This window comes from Aplysia californica, unplaced genomic scaffold (genome assembly GCF_000002075.1).
Source record: "Aplysia californica isolate F4 #8 unplaced genomic scaffold, AplCal3.0 scaffold00167, whole genome shotgun sequence".
Lineage (NCBI taxonomy): Eukaryota > Metazoa > Mollusca > Gastropoda > Aplysiida > Aplysiidae > Aplysia > Aplysia californica.
Window position 1 is genome coordinate 32,143 of NW_004797437.1, and position 12,616 is coordinate 44,758.

The following is a 12,616-nucleotide window of genomic DNA, read 5'->3' on the forward strand; positions in this document are numbered from 1 at the left end:
GTGTGTATATGTGTGTGTATATATATATGTGTGTGTATATGTGTGTATGACAGAGGTACCTGCGAGAGGTTGAGGTTGTTGTTTATGCTGAGAGGGATGATGTGTGTATGTGTGTGTGTGTGTATGTGTGTATATGTGTGTGTATATATATATGTGTGTGTATATGTGTGTATGACAGAGGTACCTGCGAGAGGTTGAGGTTGTTGTTTATGCTGAGAGGGATGATGTGTGTATGTGTGTGTGTGTGTATGTGTGTATATGTGTGTGTATATATATATGTGTGTGTATATGTGTGTAAGACAGAGGTACCTGAGAGAGGTTGAGGTTGTTGTCTATGCTGAGAGGGATGAGGAAGGGCAGAACTTTGTTGGCCATCACGTCTTTGGTAATTCCCAGCTTGGCTTCAGACAGAGCCACCTTGTGGATACCTGCACGGAGTTAACAACAATCAGATAAGAGAAGATAAGATAAGATAAGATACACCTTTACTGTCCAGATCCTGGCACATTGGTTTGGTGTTTAACCATGTACACACATACACACACGCAAACACACACACACACGCGCACACACACACACACACATGCACATACACACACACACACATGCACGGACACACACACACATACACACACACACATGCAGGCTTACAGTCACATGCATAATATAAATGAACAGTAATATAAACAATCATAATCTTAAGCTAGATACATACTCAGTAATCTGACTAATCTGACTGTAACTCAAATTTGACAAAAATGTTTAGCCTCACATTGTAGGCTACAGAAGGCTACCTCTTTTGTAGGTAACCAACATTTTTCATCCAAGTCTTCAGTATCATTAATTTCTACAAGACAATTCCTCTCCCGTTTAAAATCTATTTCTGCATAAAATAAACACCGAATGGAGTAGACGCGAATGATCCAAGCTGTAAGTAGTTGGCTTTTTTTAAAGTAAGGGTTTTACGGAGCTTGCAACTGCATAAGGTCATATGAGCGCCAAGGGGTGGATGTCAACAGAGAAGTCTTTACAGGGAATCAGACTTACTCTGCTCACCTCTCTAGCCTCAACAGCACAAGGTCTGCTTCGACTATCAAGGCACCCCGGAAATAACAGTTCACAAGAGAGTGACAAACATACAAAAGAATCCAGGCAGTAAAGATACAGTTTGACTATAAATAAGATGAATGTTGCCGAGGTTTGGCAGATGTATGTTCTGACTGTAAACAATCGAGTGATATTGTGTGCCAGCTGAACTGCCAGACCTAGAACCCTCAGAAAAAGATAACAGACAGACCTAGGACCCTCAGAAAAAGACAACAGATACACACACAGTGAGAAGAAGTAGAGACAGCAGACCACACCATTGTGCCAACCAACCATCTGCAGTAAAAATTCTTTATTTTAATTAAGCAAACTTAGGTTCAGAAAAGACATTTTAGGGAGTTAAACCAAGATGTTGTGTAGTGTGGCCAAGTGTGTAATGCGGAAAGGTGTGTAGTGGGTTAGGCCAGGTGTGTAGTTTGTAGCACAGCCAGTATGTAGCCCTGTGCAACGCGACCAGGTGTGTAGTGTGTCACGCGACCAGGTGTGTAGTGTGTAGCTCGGCCAGATGTGTAGTGAGAAGGACGTACCGAGAATGCTCATGAAGACAGCCAGGCGTGTAGTGTGTTACGTGGCCAGGTGTGTAGTGTGTTACGTGGCCAGGTGTGTAATGTGTTACGTGGCCGGGTGTGTAGTGTGTTACGCGGCCAGGAGTGTAGTGTGTCACGTGGCCAGGTGTGTAGTGTGTAACGTTATGTGGCCAGGTGTGTGTAGCGAGAAGGACGTACCTAGAATGCTCATGAGGACGGCCGGCTCCCTGGTCGGGATGTCCCTCAGGAAGGGAAGGACCTCGTCGAGGACATACCACTTGTCCATCTGGTCCATCAGTTTGCCGATACACAGGAGGGAGTTCACACGGACCTGGAAGTGATGTTTTAGTAAGAGTTTTATGGCACTTGCAACACAATAAGGTCATATAAGTGCCGAAGATTAGAGGTGTTACAAGAGAGTAACAGACACAAAAAAAGGAGGAGAGATCAGGACCATAGATGTTTGATAGGAAAGAAGAAGCAAACCACATCAGAGCACCCGCCAACCACACAGGGAGAGTGAGAGGGAAGCGATTGACCCATAGGTTTGTTAGTACACAACAGGGAAGGGGGGGGGGGGGACATACAGACATATGGAACAGGGTTAGTTTTAGAAAGAGTTTTACGGCACTTGCAACACAATAATTAGGTCATATAAGTGCCGAAGATTAGAGGTGTTATGAGAGTGTAACAAATATAAAAATCAAACAAAAAAAGAAAAAAAAACAAAAAAGAAGGAGGAGACATGAGGACGATAAATATTCGAAGGAGCAAATCACACCAGCGCACCCGCCAACACACACACACACACACACCACTCATGTTGAACACAGATGTTCTAAGACACAGTTTCTTCACCCGGGGCACCAGAGATTTCTTCAGTGTGTTGTACTCTATCACACACACAGACACACACACACACACACACACACACACACACACACACACACACCACTCACGTTGAGCACAGATGTGCTAAGACACAGTTTCTTCACCCGGGGCACCAGAGATTTCTTCAGCGTGTTGTACTCTATCAGGTCGGCAAACGTCGGGATGATGTTTAGGCACAGCTCCTGTATACAGCACACAACAGCAGCTTGTTAGTGTTAGAACAGCTGTCAACAGCCCTGTATATTTTTAAGTAAGCGTTTTACGGCACTTGAAACACAAATAGGTCATATAAATGCCGAAGATTAGAGGTGTTACAAGAGAGTAACATACACAAAATAGAAGGAGGAGAGATAAGGACGATAGACGTTGGATAGGAAAGGAGGAGCAAACCACACCAGAGCACCTGCCAAGCACCTACATGCTGTATACAGCACACAACAGCACCTCGTTAGTGTTAGGACAGCCGTAGACAGCGTTGTATACAGCACGGAACAGCTTTAGGGCAGCCGTCTACATCAGTCACTTTTTACAGTTGCCAGGACATTTAAAGTCTTCAGAAAAACTGATTATACAGACACACATACTCACACATATGTCTGTCTGTCTGTCTCTCTGTCTGTCTGTCCGTCTGTATGTATGTATGTATGAGTATGAGTATGAATGTATCTATCTATCTATCTATCTATCTATCTATCTATCTATCTATAAGCTATAAGATAGTTTACATGTTAGGGTCCGGCTATAAATATGGGATTGTTCACAAGTTAGCAACTAGAATAAGAAGGTATAATAAAAAACCAAGAAATCACAGCTGATGCTCAAGAGAATGACGCCGAGGACTGCGTCTGATCAGTCCCCAGTTTCAAAGGAACACAGTCGTAACAGACGTATAAATAGGGGCCGCCATTTGTGGTGACGTCATCAAGAACCAAGAGGTCTTCAAGTACACTTGGCATCATTAAAATTATAATTTAAAAAATGAAGAATAAATCCCAAAAGGGCAATTTGGTTTACAATGGCAAACATATACACACATAAATACACATTTAGAAATACATACATATGAGAATTAGTAGAGAATATGGGAAACATTAGAGAATAAGGGAAACGTCAGAGATGTGGGAAGCATTGAGAATATGGGAAGTATTAGGACACATGAGAAGTATTAGACAACACGGGAAGTATTAGAGGATTACAGGAAACATTAGAGGATTATGGGAAACAGAATATGATATGTGAAGCATTAGAAATCATAAAGACTCTGTCGGTTAAGGAAAAAAAAAAACATACATAATTTCCATCACGATTAGTTCTGAAAGCTCTCCCTCTCTCTCTCCCTCTCACTTTGTGTGTGTGTGTGTATTAGTGTGTGTACGTGTGTGTGTTTGTGTGAGTGTGTGTGTGTGCGTTTGAGTGTGCATGTATGTGCATTTGTACATGTGTGTGCGAGTGTGTGTGCGTGTGTGTGTGTGTGTGTGTGCGTGTGAGCGTGTGTGTGTGTGTGTGCGTGTGTGTTTTTGTACACATGTGTTTTATAGGTGTGCGTTTATGTGAGTGTGTGTGTGTTTAAACGTGTGTGTGTGTGTTTGTGTGTGTGAGGGTGTGTGTGTTTGTATGTGCGTGTATGTGAGAGTGCGTGCCTGCATTTGTACATGCATGTGTGTGAGTGTGTGTGTGTAAGTGTGCGTGCGTTTGTGTGTTCATGTGTGTGCATTTGTACATGTCTGAGCGAGTGTGTGTGTGTGTGTGTGTGTGTGTGTGTGTGTGTGTGTGTGTGTGTGGGTTTGTACAAGCGTGTATGTGAGTGTGTGTGTGTGTTTGTACAGGTGGTGTATGAGTGTGTGTGCGTTTGTTCATGCGTGCGCACGTATGTGAAAGCATGCATCTTTCCCGCCAAGCACCATAATGATCTGGTGCAAGAACCCAAGAGCCCAAGAACCCAAGAACCCAAGAATCCAAGAACCCAAGAACCCAAGCTCTCCCCAGCACACCGCCATGTAGAAAATACACCACAGAACCATCAGCCCACAACTCATACCCTATACAGTATAGTATCTTTAGTTCAGTACACACCTATTCTATATTTAGTTCATGATGCAGAAAGTATACTAAAACATATATCACTAGCCCACAACTTACATAGTATAATAATATATTATCTTTGGTTCAGTACACACCTATTCTATAGTCAGTTCATGATGCAAAAAGCATAACATGTACCATTAGCCCACAACTCCTACCCTATACAATAAAGTATCTTTAGTTCAGTACACACCTATTCTTTAGTCAGTTCATGTTGTGAAAGTATACATATGTCATTAGCCCACAACTCAAATCCTATGTAACATTAACATATATTATACTTAGTTCAGTACACACCTATTCTTTAGTTAGTTCATGATGCAGAAAGTTAACAATATGTACCATTAGCCCACAACTTACATAGTATATAATATATCATCCTAAGTTCAGTGTACAGAACAATTCTACAGTTAGTTCATGATGAAGAAAGAAACTATAACGTATACCATTTGTCCCATAAATTACATAGTTAATATAATATATTATCATAAGTTCAGTACAGGCCTATTCTATAGTCAGTTCATGATGCAGAAAGTATACTATAACGTATACCTTTAGCCCACAACTCACAAACTATGTGAACCTTCGATCAGTACAGACCTATTCTACAGTTAGTTCATGAGGAATAATATGCAGCATTTGCCCACAACTCACACCACTTATATTATATTATCCTTGGTTCAGTACAGACCTATTCTATCGTTAGTTCAGGATGCAAAAAGTATAATATGAGTACCATTAGCCCACAACTCCTACCCTACATAATCATTATCCTTACTTCAGCGTACAGACATATTCTATAGTAAGTTCATGATGTAGAAAGTAGACTATAACACATAGATCTACCATTAGCCCACAACTTACATAGTATATAATATATCATCCTTAGTTCAGAGTACACACTTATTGTATAGTTAGTTTATGTTGCAGAAAGTATACATATGCCATTAGCCTCATAAATTACATAGTACAATAATACATTATCCCTAGTCCAGTACACACCTATTCTATAGTTCGTTCATGATGCAGAAAGAAACCATAACGTATACCATAAGCCCACAACTTTCATTCCACATATTATCCTTAGTTCAGTGCACACCATCCCTATAACTTAGTTAATGGCGTGGAAAGTACCATTAGCCCACAACTCACATAGTATATAATATAGCATCTTTCGTTCAGTACAGACATATTCTATAATTAGTTCATGATGTAGAAAGTATACATCTGCCATATACCATTCGCCCACAACTCTCATTCCACATATTATCCTTGGTTCAGTACAGACCTATTCTATAATTGGCTCATGATGCAGAAAGTATACAACATATATACCACAATCTCATAACTCTTATTGTATGATATATCATATATTATTCATTAGTTCTGTACAGACCTGCTCTATAAATAGTTAGTGACGCAGAAAGTTAGGTATCATTACCCCACAACTCACATACATATTATATACTATCCTTAGTTCAGTCCAGGCATGTTCCATAATTAGTTGACACCCAACAAGAAAGCTAAAGCATAGCTGTTCTGCAGGCGGTATTTAATAAATAAATATATATATAATCAGATAGCAACAGGAGAAAGCTGCGATATGTTAGCTGCAGGCGGTAGCCTATATATGAGATAGCTATATTATTTGGAGAAAGCTGCGATATGTTAGAGCCGTGATGGAGGAAGAGAATCACCTGTATGTTCACACTTTCCGGGCCCTGGAGGTGGATATTGGGGGGAGGGGGTGGAGGTTGAGGGGAGAGGGGTGGACGGGGGAGGAGGGGGCGGGCGGGGCGCAATAGAAACACACAGACATTGTCATGGTGGTGATGGTGGTGGTGATGATGGTGGTGCTGATGATGGTGGTGATGATGGTGGTGGTGATGATGGTGGTGGTGATGGTGGTGGTGGTGCGGTGGTGATGATGATGATGATGATGATGATGATGATGATGATGATGGTGATGATGATGATGATGATGTTGATGATGATGATGATGACAGTAACGATGATGAGAAAATGAACGATGCTTCTAATTCATATACATACGTACAAATAAAAGATATCTGAAGAAGACGAGACACACAGTTAAGGCAAGACGTTCAACTGAGAGAGAGAGAGAGAGAGAGAGAGAGAGAGAGAGAGAGAGAGAGAGAGAGGAGAGAGAGAGACAGAGAGAGAGAGAGAGACAGAGAGAGAGACAGAGAGAGAGGGGAGGGAGGGAGAGAGAGAGAGGAGACAGAGAGAGAGAGAGAGAGAGAGAGAGAGAGAGAAAGAGAGAGTTTTGAGTTACTAACACCATAGGGATAGAAATCAAATGTTCTATCTGTTCTATCAAAATGGTAAGATTAAGATTATTCGGAAATTGTTATCAAGATATTCAAAGAATTGAATTTTTAAAAAGCTTGACATGTTGTCAAACTCAAATTTTTTTTTACGTTGAATTTGTCAAAACTAGGTACTGATCAGGTAGAATTGTGTAATTCTAGGGTCACGATTGGTTCGTTACTGACAGGGTACAGTACTGCTGCCTCACCGACAAGTCGATACCTTAGAATTAACAAAGTTCTATCTGACATTTTTGGCCGTTTTGAGTTACAGAGACTGTGAGTTCAGAAGCCAAATGTTCTATCTGCTCCATCAAAATAGTGACACTATTCAGAGTTGTTATCAAGACATTGGAAGAATTTCATTTAAAAAAAAGCTTGGTATGCTGTGAGACTCAAAATCTTTGACCTCATATTTGTCTAAACTTGGCACTGAGCAGAGAGAACTTCGTAATTCTAGGGTTGCGATTGGTTCCTTGCTGACAGGGTACAGCATTGCTGCCTCACCGACAAGTGCTACGGATGACGTCATGTTATGGTACGTGGTGAAGCAGCAATATGTTTGTTTTTAGTTTTAGTTTTAGTAAGAGTTTTACAGCACTTGCAACACAATAAGGTCATATAAGTGCCGAAGATTAGAGGTGTTACAAGAGAGCAACAAACACACAAAAAAGAAGGAGGGGAGATAAGGACGATAGATGTTTGATAGGAAAGAAGAAGCAAACCACACCAGAGCACCCGCCAACCACCCACCAATATGTTTGTTAGTTCATGACGGAGACAGTACCCTCATATATATGACATCTGTACCACTACGTCAGTACCCTCATATATATGACATCTGTACCACTACGTCAGTACCCTCATATATATGACATCTGTACCACTACATCAGTACCCTCATATATATGACATCTGTACCACTACGTCAGTACCCTCATATATATGACATCTGTACCACTACGTCAGTACCCTCATATATATGACATCTGTACCACTACATCTGTACCCTCATATATATGACATCTGTACCACTACATCAGTACCCTCATATATATGACATCTGTACCACTACGTCAGTACCCTCATATATATGACATCTGTACCACTACGTCAGTACCCTCATATATATGACATCTGTACCACTACGTCACGATTTACGAAGTAAGGCCTACATGTTTATACGGTATAACATGGATAGGTCGAACACAGAAGACTCGAAATCACGCATCCATCGAACTGTGCCTGTGGTCCCATTTTTTCTTTCTTCTTTATCTTTGTAAGATATCCCTCGAACTACAGATCCCTCAAACTACCGAGGCCAGTCCCGGTAAATTCGAACTATCCGTGTTATACTGTATTATCCTTAGTTCGTTAAGGACCTGCTATAATTAGTAATGACGGAGAAAATAATATATATATAACACATACCATTACATCACAACTCACACACAAAATATGATCCTTAGTTCACCACGGACATATTCTATAATTAGTTACTGATGAAAAAAAAAAAAAATCATGTACCACTAGCTCACAACTCACATCCTACCTAATATATTATCCTTGGTTCAGTACACACCTATTCTATAGTTAGTTCAAGAAGGAGAAAATATATATATATAACACATACCATTACATCCCAACTCACATACTAAATATTACCTTTAGTTCAGTGTACAGACCTATTCTATAATTAGTTAATTATGGAGAAAATACATATCATGTACCATTAGCTCACATCTCACATCCTACCTAATATATTATCCTTGGTTCAGTACAGATACTTGGTTCAGTACAGACCTATTCTATAGTTAGTTCATGACGGAGAAGGTATATAACATGTACTATTCGCCAACAACTCACATAGTATATTTATCCTTAGTTCACCACAGACAGATTCTATAATTAGTAAAAGGCGTAGAACGTATATAACGTGTACTTTTAGCCTATAACTCACATACTACATCTTATTGTTAGCTCAATACAGACCTATTCTATAATTAGTTAATGGTGTAGAAAGTATGTAACATGTACCCTTAGCCCACAACTCACATAGTACATTTATTCTTAGTTCAGTTCAGGTATGTCCTAATTAGTTAATGACGGAGTAAGTATGATGTACGATATATTGTAACTTGTACCATTAGCAAAAAGTCTCTACTAAACTGGTACAGAATCGCTTTGGCATTAGCCCACAACACATTCAGTACGGTATATATATATATATATATATGTGAGGCATCATGGTGAAATTAGGCGCTTGTCCAAATTATGAAATCAAAGATCCACGCATTTTTCTGCCAGTCTGGCAATTTTTACGGATTTTTTGTTTTTTGGCTCATCACCTTTTATGTCCTTACAAAAACATATTTTCATGTAAATTTTCATGAAAAACATTTATAAAAGGCACAAAATATGTAATTTTTCAGTTTTTCAAGGACACTCAAGATATTGAAGTTACAAAACTTTGGTGGCCATTTTCTCGCTAATTTTTCCACTGTAACTAGGTGACCCCATCTCCTTCAAACACAAATATCTCCAATTTTAGTCAAGATAGATGGGTATTTTTGTCATTGAAAGCAAGGCCAATGAATAAGCTTTCAGACAATATCAATAACTCCACAGCCCAAAAATTGACGAGCGCCTGATTCCACCACGTTGCGACACATATTATCCTTAGTTCAGTTCAGGCATGTTCTATAATTAGTTGACATCAAACAAGAAAGCTAAAACTAAAACAAAGCTGTTTCTGCCTGCAGTACATATTATTATTATTATGTATGAGATAACTTGGGGGGGGGGGGGGGTGTTGGGGAAAGAGGGGGGGAGATGATGATGATGATGATGATGATGATGATGATGATGAGAGGGTTAAGATGCGTTATGTTAGAGCCGTGGAGGAAGAAAATCACCTGTATGTTGACACATTCGAGGCCCTGATAGTGGCGCTGAGCCAGGGGATGACAGAATCATATATACAGTGAATGATGATGATGGTGGTGGTGGTGGTGATGATGATGAAGATGGTGGTGGTGATGATGATGGTGGTGGCGGTGATGACGATGATGATGATGGTGGTGGTGGTGATGATGATGATGGTGGTGGTGGTGACGAAGATGGTGATGGTGATGATGATGATGATGATGATGAGGATGATGAGACTCTCCCTACCTACTCTGCTTTCTAAATAATAATGATGATGACGATGGTGATTATCAAATAATGATGGTGATGATGATGACGACGATGATGATTATCAAATAATGATGATGATGATGATGAAGAAAGTAGGAGTCCACTGTCCTTCACTAGTCCTGCTGCTGCAGAAGTCCCTCAATCTCCCAAGATCCACGAAATATTGACGCGTTCACCTTGTGTTTCTCAAACTTCTTAGTTCACGACCTGAGTGCTTTTTTGTCATATCTCCATTTATAATACCAGTGAAAACAGTTCATAACAAAGAGAGAGCTTAACAAGATGTCATATTTTCACTGTTAAAAAAAAAGGAGATAGACAAGAAAGCACTTCGGAGGTCGCAAGTTGTTATATGGTTCGGTACTAGGGCGTTACAATATCTGCTATTTTTCCTTTGTAATTAAAAAAAATCTTTAAAAAAAAACAACTGAGTAAATGACTAATTACATATTTGTAAGAATGCCCAAATAAATGTAATGTTCTAGTTCTAGTAAGAGTTTTACGGCACTCACAACACAAAAAGGTCATATAAATACCGAAAAGATTAGAAGTGTTACAAGAGAGTAACAAACACAGAAAAGAAGGAGGAGAGATGAGGACGACAGATGTTTGATAGGAAAGAAGGAGCAAACCACACCAGAGCACCTGCCAACAACCCACATTGAATATTCAAAGAGTATGTATATTTTTCCCAGTACATCCTGAACACACAGATAAAAGCAGAGCACAGCGCCATCTACGGTACATTTGATCCATTGATATTTTGTCTCAAAGGTCGGCATTCTCTAAGCTGACACACAGAAACATGCGCTGTGCGCCGACAGCTAGTACCAAACATGCCATGCAAGAAAATGAGGACAACGCAAAACTTTGCTTCTCTACAGCCCTAATCTGTCCTTGGGATCAGTTTATATGTGTGTGTGAGTGTGTGTGTTCAGATATGTTGGCATCAGTTAACACGTATGTGTTCGGACAAGTTGGGATTTGTTAACACGGGTGTTTTGAGAGTTGACACGCATGTGTGTTCAGATATGTTGGGGCCAGTTAACATGTGTGTGTTCAGACAGTGTAGGGGCCAGTTAACACAAGTGTGTGTTCAGATAAGTTGGGATTAGTTAACACGTGTGTAACACACAATACATCAGGGGACGAGTAAAAGGTTCTGTGTGTAACACATGAAAAAATCTCATGGAAAATCATGAATGATGTAACTCATGCTGAGAGTAAATACGTTAACTGATGGTTCTAGCACTCATCTGACCTGAATCTGAGGACTGTCCGACTCCAGGGCGGAGAAAATGAGCGGGAACACGTAGGTCTGTAGTTGTTGGGTCGGCGTTTTGCTCAGCAGAAGGTTCATGTTTTGTAGGAACATCAGGATCACCTATGGCGGTGGGGTGGTGGTGGGGGGAGCATAAAGTTTTTAGTTCCAGTAATAGTTTTACAGCACTTGCAACACAATAAGGTAATAATATAAGTGCCGAAACTTAAAGGTGTTACAAGAGAATATCAAACACAAAAAAGAAAGAGGAGAGATAAGGACGATAGATGTTTGATAGGAAGGAAGAAGCAAACCACACCAGAGCACCCGCCAACCACCCACACATGTAGATCAAGCCTGCCGTTATAAAAGATAAACCTTACAAGTTTTTTAAAGAAAAAATAAATGTGAACACGCAGGACAGAAGAAATAACTGAGGGCTAGCACGGTCTATGAAAACATATCTTAAACGAAACCTGTCTATGAAAACATATTTTACATGAAACCGGTCTATGAAAACATATCTTACAAGAAACTGGTCAATGAAAAATATCTTACATGAAACCTGTCTATGAAAACATATCTTACACGAAACCTGTCTATGAAAACATATCTTACATGAAACCTGTCTATGAAAACATATCTTACACGAAACCTGTCTATGAAAACATATCTTACACGAAACCTGTCTATGAAAACATATCTTACACGAAACCTGTCTATGAAAACATATCTTACACGAAACCTGTCTATGAAAACATATCTTACACGAAACCTGTCTATGAAAACATATCTTACATGAAACCTGTCTATGAAAACATATCTTACACGCAACCTGTCTATGAAAACATATCTTACATGAAACCTGTCTATGAAAACATATCTTACACGGAACCTGTCTATGAAAACATATCTTACACAGAACCGGTACGAAGCGCAAAAAAGGTTGGGGTACCCCTAATTTTGAACACAACCCACACAACTCTCCTCACTCGTTTTGACTGACTGAGCATGGTTTTACGGCGCTATCGACACAATTCGGGCGTACCTGGATGGGCTCGCGGAGCTTCAGAAAAGGAATGATCCCCGGGAGGATGAGGGCCCGGTACTCCTCGGTGCTCGACTGCTCCGCGATGAGGAACACACTGGGCAGGACAAAGGGAACCATGTTGGCGTTGATTCCTTCCTTGAACAGCGCCGGCAAAATGCGTTGTTGGCTG

At 40.2% G+C, this 12,616-nt stretch overlaps 1 protein-coding gene across 1 annotated transcript in view; it reads right to left on the reverse strand.

Annotated features, from left to right (window-relative positions):
* Positions 1-12,616, reverse strand: part of LOC101858105 (SCY1-like protein 2) — a 33,777-nt gene that overhangs the window by 4,650 nt on the left and 16,511 nt on the right. The window contains exons 9-13 of the mRNA XM_035969667.1: positions 12,445-12,613; positions 11,397-11,519; positions 2,594-2,707; positions 1,833-1,965; positions 310-428 (exon numbers count right to left, since the gene is read on the reverse strand). Coding sequence (XP_035825560.1) covers positions 310-428; positions 1,833-1,965; positions 2,594-2,707; positions 11,397-11,519; positions 12,445-12,613 — 658 coding nt within the window. The remainder of the gene's footprint in view (positions 1-309; positions 429-1,832; positions 1,966-2,593; positions 2,708-11,396; positions 11,520-12,444; positions 12,614-12,616) is intronic.